Source organism: Chiloscyllium punctatum, chromosome 4 (assembly GCF_047496795.1).
Source record: "Chiloscyllium punctatum isolate Juve2018m chromosome 4, sChiPun1.3, whole genome shotgun sequence".
NCBI lineage: Eukaryota > Metazoa > Chordata > Chondrichthyes > Orectolobiformes > Hemiscylliidae > Chiloscyllium > Chiloscyllium punctatum.
This window is the reverse complement of record NC_092742.1, coordinates 100119138-100143258: the sequence shown is the minus strand read 5'-3', so window position 1 is coordinate 100143258 and position 24121 is coordinate 100119138. Positions and strand designations below refer to the sequence as shown.

The window sequence follows — 24121 nt, the reverse complement described above, 5'->3', positions numbered from 1 at the left end:
TTTACAGACTACACAAAGATAGGTGGAGGGGCAGACAGTGTTGAGGAAGCAGGGAGGCTGCAGAAGGACTTGGACAGGCTAAAATAGTGGGCTAGGAAGTGGCAGATAGAATACAATGTGGGAAATTGTGAAGTTATGCATTTTAGTAGGAATAATAGAGGCGTAGACTATTTTCTACCTAGGGAAAGGCTTTGGAAATCTGAAGCGCAAAGAAACTGAGAATCCAAGTCTGGATTCTGTTAAGGTTAACATGCAGATTCAGTTGGCAGTTAGGAAAGAAAGTGAAGTGTTAGTATTCATTTAAAGAGGGCTAGAAATCAAGAGCAGCAATGTACTGCTAAGGCTAAGGTCAGACTGCATTTGGAATATTGTGAGCAGTTTTGAGCCCTGTATCTAAGGAAAAATTGTGCTGGTTTGGAAGGGGTCCAGAGGAGGTTTACAAAAATGATCCCAAGTTTGAAGGGTTGTCATATGAGGAGTAGTTGAGGATTCACCTGAGTCTGTACTCCATGGAGTTTAGAAGGGTGAGGCAGGAATCTGATTGATACTTAGAATACTGAGAGTGGATGTAAAGAATACATTTCCGTTATTAGGGGAGACTATGCCCCATGCGCACAGAGAACTTAGAGGCAAAGGAATTTCTTCAGCCAGAGGTTGGTTAATCTGTGGAACACATTGCCACAGAGGGCTGCGGAGGTCACGTCATTGAGTCATTTAAGACAGAGATAGATAAGTGTTTGATTAGTAAGGGGATCAAGGGATATGGGGAGAAGGCAGGAGAATGGGGTTAACAAACATATCAGCTACAATTGAATGGCAGAGTAGACTTGATGAGCCAAATGGCCGAAATTCACACCTAAGTCTTATGGTCTTTTGATTTCTAACATAAAACATAAAATGTTTGAAACCAAACTACAGATCAAGCAGCATTTTTATAGAAAGAAAGAGAAAATTTAATGATAGCCCATTGATTTTCTATTCTGTCAGCATACTGGAGGTTACCATAGACAAGAAATTGAACTGAACTCACCGTATCAATACAGTGGCTACAACAGCAGGTCAGAGGTTAGCAATACTGCAGTGAGTAGCCCACCTCCTGACTCCCAAAGTCTGTCCACTATCTACAAGGTACAAGTCAGGAGTGTGATGAAATATTTCTAACTTGACTAGAAGATTTCTGCTCTAAAAACACTCCAGAACAAAGCTCGCTTGACTGGCACCACATTCACAAGAATCTATTCCCTCTACCACTGACACCCAATAGTAGCGATATGTATTATTTACATGGTGCACTGCAGAAGGCTACTTAGAAAGCACCTTCCAAACCCAGAACCACTTCCATCTAGAAATATAAGGGCAGTAGACACATGGGAACACCATTCACTCCAAGCCACTAACCATCCTGACTTGGAAATATATGATTGTTCCTTCACTTTCACTGGGTAACTATCCTGGGCAACTCTCTGTAAGGGCATTGTGACAGCATGTGGACTGCAGCAGTTCAAGAAGGCAGCTCACCACAATCTTCTCAAGAGCAACTAGGGATGGGTAATAACTCCATCGGAACTGCAAGTCATCAGACGTGTTGTAGCCTTTAAGCAAGGACAAAGGAATAGTTTGAAGACAAGAAAGATTGAGAAATAAAAATTAGTTTTCAAAGACCAAAGGCAGTGGTAACAGGAAAAGAAAAAAATCAAAAGCCGTGGTTTTCACTATTTCAGATGAAGTGTGGAGAGGGTGTGCTAGGTTTTATTCTGTGTAACGCTGTGTCTAACACTACGAAAGCTTGCTGGATCGCAAATTAATGAACTTGTTAGGAGCTGATTGCAAGCTTCCTGGTCAGTAGCAGGACTCAAGCGGTGTCCTGGCTTGCCAGACCAGCAGTTCAGCCAAACTCTTCAAGGCATCTCGTAGCAAGCCACTAAGTGTTTTCCCTACACCTTTAGCTGGAGGACCAAGGTATGGAGAGGAATAGGTAGGGAATTGCTTTCTGAGGCCACCCTTTGCCCCACATCCATACCTCCATTGTCCCCAGATTGAGGCAAAGCAAGGTCCCCCTCTCTTCAGCCTTAAATCTGACATGCAGGTTGCCTTGGTTGCCTAGTCAGAAAATCAGCCACTCCTGACCTGTGGGAATAATCTTAAGCATGGAGCATATTAGATGACTTAAGGTCTTTAAATACTGGTGAATCGCAAAAATTCCTATGGACCTTCTTGTCCAGTACTGAATTGGTGAGGTGAGAGAGAGAGCAAGAATCTCACTAGGACTAACTTATCTTGTGATTTTCTCTTCTTATCATCTCTCTCACCATCCTCATGGAGGGGAAATTGTGTCCAAGGAAACAAAAAGATGTGCCTACAGCTGATTTGCTGCCACTGGAAGGAAGAAAACCAAAACAAGCCATGCAAGGAAAACAAAATAGGCATCAAGTTTGTGATCTGAAATTTTGAAAGTCAATATTAATTCCAGAAGGCTATAAATTGTTGAACTGAAAGATGAGCTGCTATTTTTGAAGCTTACTTTAAGCTTTGCTGGAACAGTGCAGTGTGTCAGCATAAGAGCAGATTGAATCATGCTTGCACACTGAATGCTGATATTCTCGAAAGCATTTCCCTGATTTTCATCTTCCCAGTGTAGAGGAGACCACATTACGAACAGAGGAAACTCAATTAAAAGTGGTTCACCTAAATGACTGCCTCACCTGAAAAGAGTGTTTAGGGCCTTTGACATTGAGGAAAGAGGAAGCAAAAGTTCATCTCCTGCATCGCATGGAAACATGCTCGGGGCAGTGAGGCAGGATTTTGGGGATGATTGAGGATTGGACCAGGGTCTCAGAGGGAGCGATCTAGATTCATAGAGCACAGAACCAGACCCTTTGATCCAACCAGTCTGTGCCAACCATAATCCCATACTGAACTAGTCCCACCTGCCTGTGTGGCCCATATCCCTCCAAACATTTCTTATTCATGTACTTATCATGTACTTTTAAACTTTGTAACTGTACCCACATCCACCTCTTCCTCTAGAAGTTCATTCCACATACAAACCACTCTCTCTGTTTAATAAAAATGCCCCTCATGTCTTTTCTAAATCCTTCTCCTCTTTCCCAGTCTTGAAATCCCCCATCCTAAGGAAAAGCCACCTGCTAGTTACCCCTCGTGACTCTATAAGGCCACGCCTACTTATCCTCAACCACCGACACTCCAGTGGAAAAGTCCCTTTCCAGCATCTCCGAATAATTAAAACTCTCCATTCCTAGCAACATTCTGGTAATTGTCTTCTGCACCCTCTCCAGCTTAATAATATCCTTCCTGTAACATTCTCTTTGGAGTATTGAAAGGAGATGTGAAGATTTGTTTAATGACTATTTTGTGCTGAGGAAGGTGGAATTGGCCACAGGTTAAACATGGACACAGGTGAGGTGGAAAGTGTGCACAAAGGTCAAATTTTATTTTTGGGCTGGATAGGTAGGAGTGACAGCAGAAGTACAGGAAATAGAGCTGACATGGTTGATGACTCTGCCCACCACAGTGGGTGAGAGTTGCTGTGGAGATCCTCAGCTGAGGAAAAAAAGAGATCTCACCAGCACTGTTGTTTTAAAAAAAAATCAGAACAGATGTGATAGGGACCGAGAATTGGGAGAATGGAAAGAAGGTAGGATAAGAGAAAATATTGTCAAGGTAACTGTTGGAGTCAGTTGACTTGTAATAAATATTAGTCAATACCCTATCAATACCCTGGAAATAGAAGCAGAGAACCAAAAGAAAGGGAAGAGCTGGTGATGGTGTGAATGAAACTGAGAGAATGGTGGGATTTATAAACCAAGTTGAAAAATCTTTTCAATTCAGAGCAAGAGAAGTACACTGCATCAATACACTCATCAGTATACTGTTGTATGGGTTGAGGGAGTGGGCCTGAGTAAGAATGGAACAAGAAATGTTCCACATGCTCAAAGAAAATGCAGGTGTAGCTAGATATTTACCTCGACAGCTTTTATTTGAAGGAAGTAAGTAGAATTAAAGAGAAATTGTCCATTATGGGATGAGGAGGGTGAAAATTAATGGTGACTGTTTGGGTCTCCGTTAAAAGAAGAAGCTGAGTGCAAAACTATCCTGGTGGGGCTTGAAGATGTAGAGAGATTGGTCATCCATGGTAAAAAGGAGACAGTTCAGCTAGGAAATTGGAAAATTTTAAAGAAATGGAGGGCATCAGAGAGTTACAAATCAAGATGGGAATTGACTGGACAAGGGGAGACAATATAGTATAAAGGTAGGAAGAAATCAGTTATACAAGCTGAAATGATAGGCTAGAGAGCAGTCCTCTTTATGGATCTTGGGCGGGAAATAGAATTATAGTGGGGTTGGAGAGTTAAGAGTGGTAAACTGTCAAGGAAAGATCACTAGAAGAGATGAGATCAGTGACTGCTCTGGAAACAATGGCTTGATGTTCAGTGATGGGTTCTATGGTCCATTGCGAGTTGGGAAAAATTGCCAAAGTTAGGACTCAACTATGCGGGTTTTCCAGATATAAATTGCATCCTCTTCAAGCGGCAGATTGGATAACAGCTTCAGGATTAGATCTGAGGGAATGGTGTTCAGCAAGTTCAGAGTGAGACCGGTTAAAGTGAGAGAGTGGAGTAGAGAATTGAACTGGCTGATGTCATACTGGTTCAAGTGGGTAAGAGACCAATGGGAGGGGTCCAGGAGGGGTCCATTTAGTGGAAATGGTTTCAAATATCTGGTCAGTGGGAGGACTTCTGGCTCAAGGATGTGGGCACAAAACCAAACAATCATAGAATCCCTTCAGTGTGGAAACAGGCCATTTGGCACACCAAGCCCTCACCAACCCTTCGAAGAGTATCCCACCCAGACCCATTTCCCCTACCCCATTACTCTACATTTCCCTGATTAATATGCCTAGCCGACACATTCCTGAACACTACGGGCAATTTAGCAGAGCCACTTCACTTAACCTGCACATCTTTGGACTGTGGGAGAAAACTGGAAAACCCAGAGGAAATCCACACAGGCATGGGAGACTGTGCAAACTCCACACAGACAGTCACCCAAGGCTGGAATTGAACCTGGGACCCTGGTGCTGTGAGGCAGCAGTGCTAACCACTGAGCCACCGTGCTGCCCCAATATTATGTTCAATATTATGCTGAACTTGAAATTCATTAATGTAGGGGTGGCAGAGGAATCTTTGGCTAAGGACAAAATGTTCAGCATCAGGGGTGAGGAGGAGTGTTCAGAAGTATTGTGAACAACATTGGCAAGGAAGCTGGCATTTCTGGCAAGTGTACATTGGCAAGGGCAAGATGAGAAGAAGAGACATGATCAAAGGGAAGGGAAGCAAAGGGGAAAAGGTTTCTGGAAGATTGTCAGTACCCATGCATTGTTCGAGCTTATGATCCTTAACACCAGAAAGAATGTAAAACAACTTGTGTGTTGAAGTGTCAAAAGACAGCTTTGAAATTGAGTCGATGATGCAAAAAACAAGGTTGAGAATGGGCATATGGTTCGAATGGCTCCAGCCTCCATCTGTTCAGAGTCTGGGAAATCTGGGCAAATATTACTGAATGTGATTGAAAGTGACTGAAGACTGTAATAGACTAGATAAAGGAGATTAGATAAAACAGATTATTTTTATTAGTTGATGGGATGCAGGCAGTTCTCACTAAACCAGCATTTACTTCCCTGCCCTTCAGAAACTGTGGGGTACAGCCTGCTTTAACCACTGGAGTTGTTCGGGTGTAGATGCACCTTCAAGACTGTTAGCAAGTGAGTTTTAGGATTGATCGAGCAACACTGAAGGAACAGTGATCGATTTTATACCGTCGGGGTGGCATATGCTCAGTGGTTAGCGTTGCTGCCTCACAGTGCTCAAGGGTTTGATTCCAACTCAGGTGAGCAGAACTTGCAGATTGCCCTTGTGTCCGGGTGGCTTTCCTCCAAGTGCTCTGGCTTCCTCTCAAAAACAGAGATGTGCAGGTCCAGTGAATTGGCTATGCTAAATGACCCATAGTGTCCAGGGATGTGTAGGTTAGATGGATGCACCATGGGAAATGCAGGGTAGGTCAAGGTGGGATGCGTTTCAGAGAGTTGGTATGGACTCAATGGGTCAATTATGGATTCTATTTTGTATTTTCAAGTTAGGATAGTCAGTGGCTTGGAGGTGAACTTAGTGATTTTTTTCATGTATCTACTGCCATTCTCCTTCTGGATGAAAGGGTTCTGCATTTAGAAGTTGATGTTTAAGGACCCTTAGTGAATTTCTGCAGTGCATCTTACAGATGGCACACACTTTGGCTACTGAGTGCCGGCGGTGGAGGGAGTGGATGTTGAAGGTGGTGGATCTGATGCCAGTCATCGAGTCATAGAGATGTACAGCATGGAAACAGACCCTTCGGTCCAACCCTTCCATCCCGACCAGATATCCCAACCCAACCTAGTCCCACCTGCCAGCACCTCGTCCATATCACTCCAAACCCTTCCTATTCATATACCCATCCAAATGCCTCTTAAATGTTGCAGTTGTACCAGCCTCCACCACTTTGGGTTGTTCTATCCTGGATAGGATTCAGCTTCTTGTGTGTTGTTGGAGCTACATATGAGAGACAAGGTTTCAGGAGACAGTAGGTGAGTTACTTAACAAAGAACTCCCATGCTTTGAACTGTTGTTGTAACCTCAGTATTTAAGTGTTTGATCCAGTTCAATTCAAAGTCAGTGATGGCTGCTGCCTGCCCCCCTCCCAGGACATAGATAGCGGAAGATTCAACAGTAATATTACCATTGAATATCAAAACATAATGGGTTCTGTCTTGTTGGAGATGGTCAATGCCGTGCACTTGTTCAGTGCAAATGTTACTTGCCACTTATCAGTCCAAACCTGGACATGAACTGCTTCAATATCTAAAGAATGATGCTGACACTGTGCTACACAGTGAACATCCTCATTTCTGACCTTATAATGGAAAGTAGACCATTGATGAAGCAGCTAAACGTGATTGGACCTAGGAAACTACTCTGAGGAGTGTTGTTGAACGCCTTACTGAAGTCCATATAGATCACGTCCATTCCTCTGCCATCATCGATCCTCCTTGTTTCTTCAAAAAATTCAATCAAGTTAGTGAGACATGATTTCCCACACACAAAGCCATGTTGAGTATCCCTAATCAGTCCTTGCCTTTCCAAATACATGTAAATCCTGTCCCTCAGGGTTCCCTCCAACAGCTTACCCACGACCAATGTCAGGCTTACTGGCCTATAGTTCCCTGGATTTTCCTTACCACCTTTTCTTCCTCACGCATTTTTCATTGAATCAGGTTTGATCCCTTGGCTGGATGATAATGATGGATTCAGGGTTTCATGCACAGATACCAAACACTGTGTGTATGCATGTATATATGTGTAATCTTATAATTTATAATCTATAAATAAGATGCTTTTTATTAATTTACTATAAATAATCTCCTACACTCTGTTTCCAAAATGTAAAGCTATTTGGCACAAGCTCACTTACTGGGAATAGTCTTATATCTCCGATGCTTTTAAAAAATTAATTGCAAAAATTGGCAACACTCCAGAGTTCTTCGGTTTAATTCTGCCAATTTTACATCCATTTTCCTCAATACTTAATGTTTAAAGTGAGTGAAACGCATCATGATACAGCCTTTCATAGGCCCAACAGCAGCAAAATTCAAAGTAATTCTGCAGGACCAAACTAACCACCAAATAACAAAGGTTTAGTTCACAAATCGCTTCATAATTCAGTGATTGTTTTTCAAGCTAATGTATCACCTTACACGATTACCCATGCTTTGAAGAGTAATAGATTGGTGGTACATAAGCACCCTCATTACATTAGAGACAAACATCAACTTATCATGCAAGTTAATTCACTATGCCACGGCCAACATTAAAATGTGTCCTCAAATATGGAAATAAACTAGGATATATCAGTTGTCCAAAAAACGTTGTGGCTATCATTTTTGTGCAGGCTATATGGGAGAGAGAGCCATCACTTCTGCCTTTCAAGTGATGAATGGTCTCTCGCGCAGATGACATTAGGAGGAATACAAAGGGATATTGATTTATGAAGTGAGTAAGCAAAGTTCTGACAAATGAAGTATGGGAGCAGGTTCAAGTCACTGACTATGCATTTAATTTTTCTTTTAGATTTGTTAATGAAATATCAGCATTACTGGCTAGGTCAGCATTTATTGCCAATCCGTAATTACTTTGAGAGCAGATAAAGGCCATTCACATAGATGTGGATGTGGAATCACACATAGACAAGACCATTTAATGATGGCAGATTCCTTTTTCTAAAGAACACCAGTGAAACAAATGACAATTGATCATAGTTACAGAGTTGCCATTAGGCTAGCCTTTCACTGCAGATTTTTTATTGAATTCAGACTTCACCATCTGCCAGTTTGAACCTACAACCTCAAACATTAGCCTGGAGTTCATGATTACTAGTCCAGTAACATCGCCACTGTGCCATTGTTTCCCCAACTGTGGCCCTGCAGCAATGCTTTTCTTTACACCCTTGCTGCAAAACATTATGACTAATCATTTATTAAAGTCAACTCCCACTGCAGTCAGAGGCTGAATTAAGGTAAGTTTTGTAATGAGTTTAAGTATAATATAAAATGCAAAAGAAACGAAAATGTTTTTTTAAAAATTATATTGAGGCAAAAATTCAGTAGTAGCATTGGAGTCAAGAGGAAGGCTATCGATTCACCAGACAATCGTAAAAACTCGAGATTGTCACTCACTTGAACTACTGATTGCTTTCTGCTTGATGCTGAAAACCTTCCAAACACCTCTGTTTCTGAATGCAGCTGTGTTTGTGCACACAGAGTCGAGATCAATAGTCCTAGAGATTATCTCTACAAACCAAGGTGTCAGATTTTTAAGATAATGAAGAGCTAGAGTGTCGAGTTCATTCAGCTGGAGGCCTCTGCACTTCTCCTTCACTGTGTCTGCCCTTTCTGCTACTGCTGTTTCTCACCCCTGCTCCCCAACCCAATCCATCCATCATCCCCTGAGTTTATACCTGATTCCAGCTCCAACCCAGGGAGTGTGGTTCGTGACTGTCGGTGAGCATTGCTAAACAAGACCTCCCACTGCTTGTTTTAGATTAGATTAGATTAGATTAGATTACTTACAGTGTGGAAACAGGCCCTTCGGCCCAACAAGTCCACACCGCCCCGCCGAAGCGCAACCCACCCATACCCCTACATCTACCCCTTACCTATACTAGGGGCAATTTAGGATGGCCAATTCACCTGACCTGCACATCTTTGGACTGTGGGAGGAAACGGGAGCACCCAGAGGAAACCCACGCAGACACGGGGAGAACGTGTAAACTCCACACAGTCAGTCGCCTGAGGCGGGAATTGAACCCAGGCCTCTGGTGCTGTGAGGCAGCAGTGCTAACCACTGTGCCACCATGCCGCCCACAGTTGTAGTTGTCCTCTTCTCCCTCATCAAAGCTTATTCGCAAGGTGATGGCAGCAGTGAAACTAGCCATAACAACAGCTGCAGCTCTTCCAGTCATACGTTCCATCAATCCTGCCCTTACTGCTCTTTCATTCATAGATTCTATCTCTTACAAGCAACTTAGGAGAAAGGTAACTTTGTAATTGCTTTGGAATTGAGTCGGAGACACAAAATCTGTGACTAAAGCAGTGGCTGCTGAAAGATTGTGTACCCATGTAGAGGAATAACATTGCTGTCATTCTTAACCCCATTACTGACATTTTGTGGACTTTTAAGGGGTTTGCGAAGGTGAAATGACTGGCTCCCTCTCCTTCTCTTCCTCCTCGCCCCATCCCCCAACACCACCACTCCAGTGCACTTTATACCTGACTGGAAAGAAATATAAAAGACAAGTGAGTGGGCAACAAAAAGATTATTAGGATATAACATCGGAAAGTGTGAGATTATTCATCTTGGTTTTAAGAATAGAAAATCTAACAAGGGGGTAAATTGCAGCATGCAAGTCAATCACTTAAAACTGAAATGAGAAATTTTTTTGCTCAGGTTGTCAGTCTTTGAAATTCTCTATACAGAGTGTTGTGGATGATCTGTGAGTAACTATATTTATGGTCAAAATAGACAGTTCAGATCTTTTAGGAAGTCAAGGGGAGTGTGGAGTAGGTGGAAGTGTGAAATTCAAGCCTAAGATCAGCAATGATAGTATTTGATGACAGAGCACTGCTCAATGAATTATATGGTCATGTAATACTCCTACCTCTTGTGCTTGCGTGTTTTTGTACGGTACTTTTTATTCTCCAAAAATGTACTTTATTCATAAAATTTGTGAACGGAAACATGACAGGAGCATTTTAATTTGAATACTACTGAATTTGCAGGCAAACTCAGCATGTACAATTATAACAATCGTTACATTTAGCAAATCCATTCCACATCAGCTATATGCAGGCCGAGGCAAAACATTTCAAATTATAATTACAGAAAAAGCTGTCTATATAAAAATCTTTTCAGTATGTTTCACTCTGAATGCCTCGGTACCTTTTCAGCGTCTGTGGTTTACACCATATATTGTTTGTAAGGCACACAGTACAAGAGGTTCCCAAGCCAATGCTGTACTATGACTGAAAGGGCTTAGATGATGACCTTTTCTCCATCGTGCCTTTTCAAGAGCTGCTCCAACCTTTGGTGCGTCAGTCAACACTAAGTCCTGGACTTGGAGTATGCCAATCTGTGACACTCAAATCCAGGTCAACTCCATGCACAGAGACTGACCAGTTGCAAGGAGACCAAAGAGCGTCTTTTACAGTCCTCCAGGTGTCGTCAACGTATATCTCGGTTTGGGTCCAAGGGAAGAGCCTGAGGAGAACAGTCTTCTGACACAGACCTGCTTCGGATGAGCCTTGACAAATTTCTGTCCAGACATCCTTCAGAAAGAAGCATTCCATAAAGAAGTGAACAGTTTCTTGGAGATAGTGAGGACTGCAAGTACTGGAAAGTCAGAGTTGATAAGGTGTGGAGCTGGAAAAAGCACAGCAGATCGAGCAGCATCAGAGGAGCAGGAGAGCCTATGTTTCATGTCAGAACCTTTCATCCAATCCCTCAACTGTTCCTTCCCCATCACCGTCACCTCGAGGGCAAAGTGCGGAGGATGTGACACTGAGCATGTAGGAAGGATTTATCATCAAGGGCTCACCTCATCACGAGCCAAGCTCAGGCCAGGAAGCATTCTGTTCATGGAAATAACCAACAGAGTCTGCTTTCTTCTTTTCCCAAAAGGGCCTTGATGTTTCATGTCGAGCATTGGTCAAAGGTGTTTTCCTGCATAAACTCCTCCACAAAGGATAGGTCGTAGGGCACGGCTGAACAACGTGTTCTGCAGCAGACCCATTCTTCGCAACACCAGGGACATGTAGAACTTCAGCAAATAGTGGCACTTAATGTTTACATGTTGAGGGTCTATGCACAGCTTGATGCAGTATTGGTCATTGGGATGAGGTAAATTGTTGGCTGTGTTCTTTCCCTTCTGTCTAGAGGTTTGTATGTAGTACCCCTGTGAACGTGGTCCATCTTTGACATCCAAATAAAGTGGAATGTGTCTTGGAAGATCCCCATGTTATAGGAGGGAGGATTGGGTCATTTCTCCATCATATACAGCAACACCCGAGCACTTCACCACTGATTATGGTGTCCGCTCTGTTAAAAGAGTGTCTTTGGTATTGAAAAGAGCAGTACTGAATCTGAATGACACTCTCATGTCATTACTTATTGTGCGCCTGATTTAAAAAGCAAATAAGAAAGAGGATATTGATTTCCTTTAAACTGAAATGTCTCCCTCTAGGTTAATATGACTCATTCTTGTATGTAAGGGCTAATGCAAATTAAATTAAAGCACATCCTGTGTTTTCTAACAGCGATATATTCTAGGTCACTTGGATATTGATTACAACTAGTTGATAAATTATTTACATCCTATATAGTGAATATTAGGTTGATACAGTACTTAAACCTGAGTCTCACTGAATATTTGGCAGTCTAATAATTTTTCAGTATTTCTCTAGTGCATTCTCTAGGGCGGCACGGTGGCTCAGTGGTTAGCACTGCTGCCTCACAGCACCAGGGTCCCGGGTTTGATTCTGGCCTCGGGCGACTGTCTGTGTGGAGTTTGTACATTATCCCCATGCCTGCACGGGTTTCCTCCGGGTGCTCCGGTTTCCTCCCACAGTCCAAAGATGTGCAAGTCAGATGAATTGGCCATGCTAAATTGTCCATAGTGTTAGGTGCATTCGTCAAAGGGGAAATGGGTCTAGGCGGGTTACTCTTCGGAGGGTCGGTGTTGACTGGTTGGGCCGAAGGGCCTGTTTCCACACTGTAGGGAATCCAATCCAATCTAATCTAATTGAAGGTCTTGTGGTTTGAAGGGAATTTATGAATTTCTAATGCACCAAAATTGCAATAGGCACCATTGAAGCAAGTCACATTTTTAAGAGCTGCATCCCACTTGGTGCTTCTTTTTCTCAGTCACTCATGGGATATGGGTATCACTGGCTGGGCTGGCATTGATGCCCGTCCCTAGTTGCCCTTGAGAAGGTGGGAGTGATCTGCTTTCTTGAACTGCTGCAGACTATGTGCTGCAGAGAGACCCATGACGGAGAGAATTCCAGAATCCCAGTAACAGTGAAGGATATATTTTCATGAGAAAATGGTGAGTAGCTTGGTGGGGAGCTTGCAGGGGGTGGTGTTCACACTTATCTGCTGCCCCGTCCTTCCAGATAGAAGTGGTCATAGGTTTGGAAAATGCTGTCGAAGGAGCCTTGGTAAATTTCTGCCGTGCATCTTGTGGATAATACGCACTGCTGCTACTGAGCATCTGTGGTGAAAAGAGTGGATGCTTGTGAATATGCTGCTAATCAAGTGGGCTGCTCTGTCTTGGATGATGTCAAGCTTCTTGAGTGTTATTGAAGCTACACTCATACAGGCAAGTGGGGACTATTCCATCACATTCCTGACTTGTAAATAATGGCCAAGAGAATCAGAAAGCATGATTCCTAGCCTCTGACTTGCTCTTGTAGCCACTGTACTTATATGGAGAGTCTAGATCAGTTTCTGGTCAGTGGTAACCTCCAGGATATTGGTCACAGGGATTCAGTGATGATAACATGATTGAATTTCATTTGCCAGGCATTTGTGTGGCATGATTACTGCTTGTCAGCCCAGGCCTGAATATTGTCCAGCTCTTGTTGCATTTGAACAGGGACTGCTTCAGTATCTGAGCAGTCACATGGTGTTGAACATTTTGCAATCATTGACGAACATCCCTTCCTCTGACCTTATGATGGAGGGAATATCATTGACAAAGCAGCTTTTTCCCTTCCAAAGATGACTCCTTTATTTCACACCAGGCATACAGGTAAATTGCTGTATCTTTTAAAATAATTTTTAAAATAGTCCCAACTGTCATGCAAAGAAGGAGTTAATTGATTGATAATACGTTAGATTTCCTATGTTGTTCCTGCAATCAAATGTCATGTTCTGTCATGATTTTAAATTTCTTTGCTGCATTTATTGTTCTACTGATAGGGAAGTATTTTTTATTCATTCGCAATTTGCAGATATCATTGACTAGGCCAGTACTTTTTGCTCATTCTTAATTGACCAGAAGGCAATTAAGACTCAACCACATTGCTGTGGGTGTAGAATCACATTTAAGCCAGACCAGGTAAGGACAACATCCTGAATAGATATTAGTGAGCCATATGGGTTTTCTTGACAATTGACAACAGTTTCATGGTCATCATTAGACTCTTAATTCAAATTAAATTCAAATTCCACTATCGACCATAGCAGGATTTGAACCAGGGTTCTGAGAACATTAACAAAAAAACGACGAAACTCAGCATTTATGGGGAGAAAGCAAAGTTAATGTTTCAAGTGCAGTGACTCTTCATCAGAATACTAGATTAGAATCACTTGTCTTGAAATATTAAGTCTGCTTCAGCCTTACAGTTGCCACCAGACCTACTGAGTTTCTCCAGCAATTTCTGTTTTTGTTTCTGATCTTCAGTATCCACTTTTCTTTGTTTTTTTTTCCCAGACATTACCTGCATTAATAGTCCCATGGTAATACCACAGGGCCATCGCTTCCCCTTAAAAATATTATTGATTAGATTAGATTCCCTACGGCCCAACAAGTCCACACCAACCCTCCGAAGAGTAACCCACCCAGACCCTCTGACTAAATTACCTAACACTATGGGCAATTTAGCATGGCCAATTTACCTGGCCTGCACATCTTTGGATTGTGGGAGGAAACCGGAGCACCCAGATGAAACCCATGCAGACACAGGGAGAATGTGCAAATTCCAAACAGACAGTCACCCGAGGCCAGAATTGAACCTGGGACCCTGGTGCTGTGAGGCAGCAGTGCTAACTACTGAGCCACTGTGCCGCCCCTTCAGTAGATACAGTCTGACATCTTAAAATAAAATTCTGCCTAGCTTGAATGTCTAGCTCTATGGTTACAAATTTTTCCCTGGCTTTGCTGCTCAGGTTTTGCTCTTAGTTAAAAGAATATACCGATTAATTCCCAAAAAGGAATGTATAAAGTGGATTTAACAATAAAATTATTTATCCAGCCATCTTCTTTAGAACCAAATTATGGCTGATAGGAAAAATAATTTTTAGAATGTTCTCTGTTCTCCCTGTGGTGATGTAAATTAATTCAGAGGTTTCCTGGTCCTACTCCCTGCTGACTCAAAACTTAATTTGGAAATATTCCTTGTTTTACCTCTAAGGTCCCACTCCCACTCCAGGCTACAGCTGCAACATTATTTTTTAAGAAATACTCCAAGCAAATTGCAGCCTGTAGTTAACCGAGAAAATCTCTGTTGTTACATGAATTAATGTGACGTTCCTTGGTTAACTCCTATCTACTACAAATTAATGCAGCAGAGGAAACTGAGTGCAAACCTGAGAGTTTAGTGAATACAGTAACTAGAAAGTACTGTGTAAACAAATTAAGTTTCTTTCTTGCAGTTTAGACGGTAAGCACATTCTGCCATGAGGTTGAGGTAGTTAATTAACTGACTAGTTGATTTCTCTAGCCCCAGTTCATTTGGCTTGAAATAAAGTGTTCTTGACTTTGTTTGGATGGAGCAGATTTTTTCAGGTGTGTCCAGGAAGCATTCCTGACACAGTATGTAGATAGGCCGGCTAGAGGGGAGGCCATATTGGATTTGGAGCTTGGCAGCAAACCAGATCAGGTGTCAGATAGAACATAGAACATAGAACAATACAGCACAGAACAGGCCCTTCGGCCCATGATGTTGTGCCAAACATTTGTCCTAGCTTAAGTACCTATCCAATTGCCCTTAAAGGTCACCAATGATTCTGACTCTGCCACTCCCACAGGCAGCACATTCCATGCCCCCACCACACTCTGGGTAAAGAACCTACCCCTGACATCCCCCCTATACCTTCCACCCTTCACCTTAAATTTATGTCCCCTTGGTAGGAGAGCATTTCGATGATAGTGATCACCAACTCCGTGACCTTTACTATAGGCATGGAGAGGAATAGGAGCAGATGATATGAGGAAGTATTAAATTGGGGGAGGGGGAATTACGATGCTATTAGGCAGGAACTGTGGAGCATTAATTGGGAACAGATATTCTTAGGGAAATGCACAACAGCAAAGTGGAGGTTGTTTTGGGAGCACTGGCTGTGGGTGCTGGATAGGTTTGTCCCACTGAGGCAAGGAAGGAACCTTGGATGACAAGAAATGTGGCCAAGAAGAAGAGGGAAGCTTACTTAAGGTTGAGGAAGCAAGGATCAGCCAGGGCTCTAGAAAGTTACAAAGTAGCCAGGAAGGAACTGAAGAATGGACTTAGGAGAGCTAGAAGAGGGCATTAAAAAGCCTTGGTGGGTTCGATTCAGGAAAACTCCAAGGTATTCTTCACTTAAATGAGGAACAAGAGAATGGCCAGACTGAAAGTAGAGTCTAGATTAGAGTGGTGCTGGAATATTCCTGATGAAGGGCTTTTGCCCAAAGCGTCGATTTTCCTGCTCCTCGGATGCTGCCTGACCTGCTGTGCTTTTCCAGCATCACTCTAATCTAGACTCTGGTTTCCAGCATCTGCAGTCCTTGTTTTTACCTAGACTGAGAGTAGAGCTAATCAGGGATAGTGGAGTGCCTAGAGTTGGAGAAGATAGGGGAGGTCCTTAATGACTACTTTGCTTCAGTACTCACACGTTGAGGGGGACTTGTCATTTGTGAGGAAACGGGCTGATATGCTCGAACAGGTTGATGTTAAGAAGGAGGATGTGCTGGAAATTTTGAAAGACTGAGGATAGGAAAGTCCCCTGGGCTTAGTAGACAGAAAGGTGGAAACTGGAGACTGTAAGAATCTTGAAGATAGCATTAATAATTAGAAGAGTAGGCAGAGAGCAGATGAACGCAAAAGAACTGTTGGCCTGAAGTGCATATACTTTAATGCAAGGAGTATAGTGGGTAAGGCAGATGAACTTTGGGTTTGGATTGGTGCCTGGGAGTATAGCGTTATTGCAATCACGGACACTTGGTTGATGGAAGGGCATGATTGGCAAATAAATGTTCCAGGATATAGACGCTTCTGACAAGACAGGGGGAGGAGTTGCATTGCTGGTCAGGGATGACATCAGGGCTGTGCTAAAGGAGGACACTATGGAGGCTTGAGTAGTTAGGCATTATGGGTGGAGCTGAGAAATAAGAAGGGTGCAGTTTCATTTTGGGGCTGTATTACAGGCCTCCCAACAGTACGCGTGAAGAATAAGAACAAATAGATAAACAGATTATGGAAAGTTGTAGAGGCAACAGGGTAGTGGTGATGGGAGATTTTAATTTTCCCAACATTGACTGGGATACACTTAGCGTCAGAGGTCTGGATGGGGTAGAATTTGTAAGAAGCATCCAGGAGAGTTTTCTAGAGCCGTATGTCAATAGTCCAACGTGGTTTTGGGGAATGAGCCAGACCAGGTGGTAGATGTTGCGGTGGGGGATTTCTTTGGGAACAGTGACCACAATTCTGTAAGTTTTAGAATAGATGAGAGTGGTCCTAAGGGAAGAATACTAAACTGGGCCAAGGCCAATTATATCAAAATTAGGCAGGAGCTGGGAAATGTGGATTGGACACAGTTATTTGAAGGGAAGTCCACATTTGATATGTGGGAGGCTTTCAAAGGTACGTTGAAGATAGTGCAGGATAGGCATGTCCTCTTGAAAGCAAAGGATAGGAAAGGCAATATTCGTGAACCGTGGATGACAGGAGAAATCGTACAACTAGCCAAGAGGAAAAGGGAACCATACATAATGTCCAGGCAGCTAAGAACAGAACGGGCCCTGGAGGAATATCGGAAGAGTAGGACCAGTCTTAAACGAGGAATAAAGCAGGCTTAAAGGGGTCATGAAATAGCTTTAGTGAGCAGAATTAAGGAGAATCTCAAAGCCTTTTATTCTTATATAAGAACAAGCGGGTAACAAGAGAAAGGATTGGTCCAGTAAAGGATAATGAAGGAGGGCTCTGTGTCGAATGGGTGAGATTCTGAATGATGACTTTGCATCAGTGTTCACTTTGAGATTGATTAGTTTGATTAGTCTGGATCACATTGACATAAGTAGGGAAGATGTGTTGCGTAAGCTAGAGGTTATTAAGATGGACAAATCCCCAGGACCAGATGGAATCTATCCCAGGTTGCTGAGAGAGGCGAGAGAGGAAATAGCTGGTGCCCTGACAGATATCTTTGTAGCATCCTTAAACACAAGTGAGGTGCCAGAGGACTGGAGGGTTGCTCATGTTGTCCCTGTGTACAAGAAGGGTAGTAGGGATATTCCAGGTAACTACAGACCAGTGAGCCTGACGTCAGTGGTGGGAAACCTGCTGGAGAAGGTACTGAGGGATAAAATCTATTTATATTCGGAAAAAGAATGGGCTTACCAGTGATGGGGAACATGGTTTTGTGCGGGGGAGATCGTGCCTTACCAACTTAATAGAGTTCTTTGAGGAAGTGACCACGTTGATAGATGAAGGAAGGGCTGTAGGTATCATATACATGAACTTTAGTACGGTGTTTAATAAGGTTCCCCATGGTAAACTAACAGAGAAAGTGAAGTCACGTATGCAGGGTGTTCTAGCTAGGTGGATAAAGAACTGGTTGAGCAACAGGAGACAGAGAGTAGTAGTTGAAGGGAGTTTCTTGAAATGGAGAAACATGACCAGTAGTGTTCCACAGGGGTCAGTGCTGGGAACTATGTTGTTTGTGATATACATAAATGATCTGGAAGAGGCCACTGTTGTATGATCAGCAAGTTTGCAGATGACACGAAGATTGGTGGAGTAGCAGAAAGCATAGGGAACTGTCAAAGAATACAGGAGAATATAAATTGACAGGAGAGTTGGGCGGGGAAGTGGCAGATGGAGTTCAATCCAGACAAATGTGCGGTGATGTATTTTGGGAAGTCTAATTCTAGAGAAAATTATTCAGTAAGTGGAAGAGCCTTGGGAAAAGTTGATGAGCAGAGCGATCTGGGAGTTCGGGTCCATTGTACCCTGAAGGTTGCTGTGCAGGTGGATAGAGTGGTCAAGAAGGCATATGGTATGCTTGCCTTCATCGAACGGGGTATTGAGTATAAGAACTGGCAGGTCATGTTAAAATTGTATACTGGATTAGTGGTGCTGGAAAAGCACAGCAGTTCAGGCAGCATCCAACGAGCAGCGAAATCGATGTTTCGGGCAAAAGCCCTTCATCAGGAATAATTATTCCTGATGAAGGGCTTTTGCCCGAAACGTTGATTTCGCTGCTCGTTGGATGCTGCCTGAACTGCTGTGCTCTTCCAGCACCACTAATCCAGTATTTGGTTTTCAGCATCTGCAGTCATTGTTTTTACCATGTTAAAATTGTACACAACATTGGTTCAGCAGCATTTAGAATACTGTGTACAGTTCTGGTCACCACATTACCAAAAGGATGTGGACACTTTGGAGAGGGTGCAGAGAAGGTTTTACAAGGATGTTGCCTGGTATGGAAGGTGCTAGCTATGAAGGGAGATTGAGTAGGTTAAGTTTGTTTTCATTAGAAAAAAGAAAATTGAGGTCCTGATTGAGGTCTACAAAATCATGAAGGGTATAGACAGGGTAGAGAGAGATAAGCTTTTTCCCAGAGTGAAGGATTCAGTATCAAGAGGTCACGCTTTCAAGATGAGAGGTGAAAAGTTTAAGCAGCAAGTACTTTACACAGAGGGTGGTAGGTGCCTGGAACGTAATGCCAGCAGAGGTAGTAGAGGTAGGCATGGTAGATTCATTTGAGATGCGTCTGGACAGATGCTTGAGTAGGTGGGGAGCAGAGGAATACAGATGCTTAGGAATTGTGCTTAGGAGTAGACAGTGGAGTTGGATCAGCTCAGGCTTGGAGGGCCAAAGGGCCTGTTCCTGGGCTGTAAACTTTCTTTGTTCTTTGTTTTTTGGGCCAGACCAGTATACCCAAGGTTTCTACAGGAAGCGAGGGAAGAGATTGCTGCGATGATATTTGCATCCTCACTATCCACTGGAGTAATACTAGATGATTGGAGGGTGGCAAATGTTATTCCCTTGTTCAAGAAAGGGAAAGGGATAACTGAAGGAATCACAGACCACTCAGTCTTATGTCAGTGCTGAGCACATTATTGGAGAAGATTCTGAGAATCAGGATTTATGATTATTTGGAAAACCATAGTTTGATTAGAGACAGTCAGCATGGCTTTGTGAGGGGCACGGCATGTCTCACAAGGCTTACTGAATTCTTCGAGGATATGACAAAACACATTGTGAAGGTAGAGCAGTGAATGTTGTGTATATGGATTTTAGCAAGGCATTTGCTAAGGTTCCCCGTAGGAGGCTCATTCAGGAAGTAAGGAGGCATGGGATATAAGGAAATTTGGCTGTCCGGGTACAGAATTGGCTAGCCCATAGAAGACAGAGGGTGGTAGTAGATGGAAAATATTCAGCCTGGAGCTCGGTGGCCTGTGGTGTTCTGCAGGGATCTGTTCTGGGACCTCTGCTGTTTGTGATTTTTATGAATGGTTTGGAAGTAGAAGGCTGGGTTAGTAAGTTTACAAATGACATGAAGGTTGGTAGAGTTGGGGATAATGTGGAGGGCTGGTATGGATTGCAGTGGGACATTGACAGGATGCAGAGCTAGACTGAGAAGTGGCAGATGGAATTCAATCTGGAAACGTGTGAAGTGATTCATTTAAAAAGGTCGAATTTGAATGCAGATTACAGGGTTAAAGGCAGGATTCTTGGTAGTGTGGAGGGACCTGAAGGATCTTGGGGTCTACGTCCATAGATTCCTCAAAGTTGCCACCTAAGTCAATAGGGTTGTTAAGAAGGTGTATCGTGTGTTGGCTTTCATTAGCAGGGGGATTGCAATGTTATGCTGCAGCTCTGTAAAGCCCTGGTTAGACCATACTTGGAATGTTGTGTTCAGTTCTGGTCGCTTCATTATAGGAAGGATGTGAAAACTTTAAAGAGGGTGCAGAGGAGATTTACCAGGATGTTGCCTGGACTGGAGGACATGTCTTATGAAGGAAGGTTGAGGGAAGTAGGGCTTTTCTCATTGGAGTGAAAAAGGATGAGAAGCGACTTGATAGAAGTGTGCAAGATGATGAGAGACATAGTTAGAGTGGACAGCCAGAAAATCTTTCCCAGAGCAGAAATGGCTATCACAAGGGTGCATAATTTTACGATGATTGGAGGAAGGTTTGGGGGGATGTCAGAGGTAGGTTCTTTATGCAGAGAGTGGTGGGTGCGAGGAATGTACTGCTAGTAGTGGTGGTAGAGTCAGTTACTTTAGGGACTTTTAAGTGATTCTTAGTTTGGCACATGGATGATAGTAAAATGAAGAGTGTGTAGGTTAGTTTGATGTTAGAATAGGATAAAAGGTCAGCACAGCATTGAGAACTGAAGGGCCTGTACTGTTCTATGTTGAGTGCAGCTGAGGAAATTGTGGGTAAACCTGAGAGTTTGGCAAATGCTGGGGAATGAAGAGTTTGTTTCCTTTTGATTTTCTGTCCTACTCATTTTGTCGGAACAGGTTCTTGCTGTAATACAGGGAGTATTTCTGGTGAGTATTCTATTCAGGTTTAGAATTGATATTCTGCAGTGAGTGCACAAGAGATTGCTGCATTGGAGTATTGGCTAGGGAGGACATTATGGATGGTTTTTATAAGTGACTGGGGGAAGCGATCTTTTATCTCCGAGACCTGCTGGAAATCGCATGACTGCTGAATCTAGTAAGTCACACCCCACTTCAGTTACTGACATTGCAGCCCTGGAATGCCTTGCTCAGAGCCATTGAACTTAAATGACTTTCAAAATCTGATGAACAGAGCTTTGCTGATGTGTTGGCATCACTGACCTTCCTGTTCAGAGTGGGTTACTCAGATGTTCCCAAATATGTCATGGTTAAACCAGAATCAGGCAAGTTCATATTCAGTTGGGAAGGGAAAGGTTCACGACTTTGCAATTTAGTCTTCTGGCTCTTCCCACCTGTTTTGAGGAATTAAAGCTTCCCCTTCAGGAATTTGCAATTTAAAATAGTTAATGCAGTTATCATTGAGCACACAACAAAATATTTTCCCTATTTTAGGAACCTGTCAAATGTAAAAGAGGAAAGTGACTGTTTCTCCCTCTGTTACCATACAAGCACACGTTTCTGTCAGTGTTAATGGGGAAGGTCCCCCAGGTGTTGAGGTTGGCCGTATTTATACAATATGAATATGATAGTAGAATTTACATTTTGGGTGAAGAATGATGAAAGAATTATAAAGAACTTAGAAAAAGTAAGAAAATTGGTAACCTATAGATCTAAAATTAATAAGATAAAATGATATACAGAGAAACCATGATTATCCGGGACTCGATTAACCAAATTTCTGATTACCCGCACAAGGTTGCAAGGTTCCAATGCTTGACTAACGATGTTATCTGGCATTCGATTAACCAAACAAAATACTCCCCGCCCCTGTCCTTCAAATAGTCAAGGTACCTCCGTAAAGACAGAAAAGACAGTTGGTTCAGTGGGATTAAAATTAAGCTTCGGACACCGGTTCAGATGTTCCAGACCAATTTTGTTCAATTAAACCAGCCCTCAGTAACAACTAGGGTATAAAACTCAGCACTTTGCAACAGCAGTTTATTTATTTCCATAATTACTAATCTTTTGGTAATCCTGTAAAATTAATTTATGTTGAAAGTTTTTGATTGCACAGTATGGTTCACTGTGTTTGTTGAAAAGGTTGTTTCAAGCTAATCGCTAGAAATCTTTATTGGCAAATTGAAGCTTTTTTAAAAATGGTGTTTCTATATATGAGCAAATGGTAGTTAAAGAAAGTGTTGTGCAAATCTAAATTAACTGCCATCAGTAATGTTTACAAAGAAGATTCTGCGCAAGTAAGTAATGTGAATGTCACTTATTTTTATACAACAGATTGGATATAAAAGAGAAGAATGAAATACAAAGAGACACTGGAGGACAAGTATGTATGTGCTTGCTAAACGGAGGCTTCTGTGGCGCATCAAAAATCTGTTTTCTTTATTTTTGATTATTTCTCTAAGCTGTTTTAATATTTTATTAGAAATTAACAAGGCAGGGTGAGATATATAAAAGTGTATTCCAAAAATAATATCATGAGCTCAATCACAACCTTGCTTCTACCCAGCAATAGTGATTTGGAATGATGCTAGAAACTAGCATTATTAAGATGCGGGTGGGAATCAGAGAAAACGTACATCCTCAGTAACCTGGAGATAAAATGTGTTTCATGTATAAAATTTATATTTTAAACAATAAGACTAAAATAAATAGGAACAGGAGCAGATTGTTCAGCCCCCCTCGAACCTGCTGTGCCATTCAGTAGGACTATGGCTGATCTGACATTCTTCACTTTCCTAGGCAAAAGTGAGGACTGCAGATGCTGGTTACCAGAGTTTAGATTAGACTGGTGCTGGAAAAGCACAGCAGATTCAGTACATTCTTCACTTTCCTGCCCTTTCCCTGTAACCCTGAATTCCCCAATTGATTAAGAATCTGTCTATCTCAGCCTTAAATATACACTAGGACCTTGCCCTCACAGCTTTTGTAGCAATGAGTTCTAAAGTCATTCAACCCTCCAAGAGAAGAAATTTCTCCTCATCTCAGTCTTAAATTGGCAGTCCATTATTCTGAGACTATGCCCTCTGATTGTAGACTCTGCCATCAGGAGAAATATCCTCTCAGTGTTTACCTTCTCTCAAGTCCTGTAAGAATCCTATAATTTTCAATAAGATCATCTCTCATTCTGCAAAACTCCAACTGCTTCACTTCAGACTTCTCTGTAACTCTCAAAGTGGTTCCTGGAGATAAAGAGGTCCAGACTGAGTTCATGTATTGACACTAGTTAATGTATATGCTTGGTATTTTCCATGTCTGTTTTCTCAAGCAAAATTAACACGTGATGTCTCGTAACAATTAACAGAACTGTAGAAGGAAGAAGAACATGCAAAACTTTGTGAACAAAGCAAAAGCAGCATTTAGCCTAGGTCCCAGGGGGTTCAGCATGTCTGTGTAAAGGACAAGACCCAATCATTTGCATCGTCTTTGGCCAGAAATGCTAAGTGAATGCTGTATCTTGGTCTCCTCTTGAGATTTTCAACAATGATTTTATTCACTCCACATAATCTCGAGGAATGTCTTTAAACAATGGATATAACCAACTCTATAGACTCTTCCACACTACACCCCAAATACTAAAATGTGATCGAGAACTAGCTGTGCTCCTAGTCTAACTGTTCCATTAAAGCTGCAACTGTGACATCCACCTGACAATATGGAAAACTGCCTCGTATTTCCTGTCTACAAAAATCGGGTCAGATTTATCCAGTTGATTACCACCCCATCACCGTACATTCAAATCATCAGCAAAGCAATGGAGACTGCTGCCAATGGAGCCATTGAGCAGAACTTGCTCAACAATAACATACTCACCAGTTGGGTTCCAGCAGAGCCACTCGACACCTGACTGCATTCCAGACTTGGTCCAAACATGGACCAAAACAGCTGAACTC

At 42.4% G+C, this 24121-nt stretch overlaps 1 protein-coding gene across 7 annotated transcripts in view; it reads left to right on the top strand.

Annotated features, from left to right (window-relative positions):
• Positions 1-24121, top strand: part of LOC140476586 (uncharacterized) — a 280335-nt gene that overhangs the window by 230693 nt on the left and 25521 nt on the right. For all 7 annotated transcript variants that reach the window (XR_011960519.1, XR_011960521.1, XR_011960520.1 and 4 more), the window contains one exon: positions 22506-22554. Coding sequence is in view for 2 of the 7 variants with exons in the window: in XM_072569405.1 (XP_072425506.1) it covers positions 22506-22554 (49 nt within the window). In the remaining 5 variants the exon portion in view is untranslated. The remainder of the gene's footprint in view (positions 1-22505; positions 22555-24121) is intronic.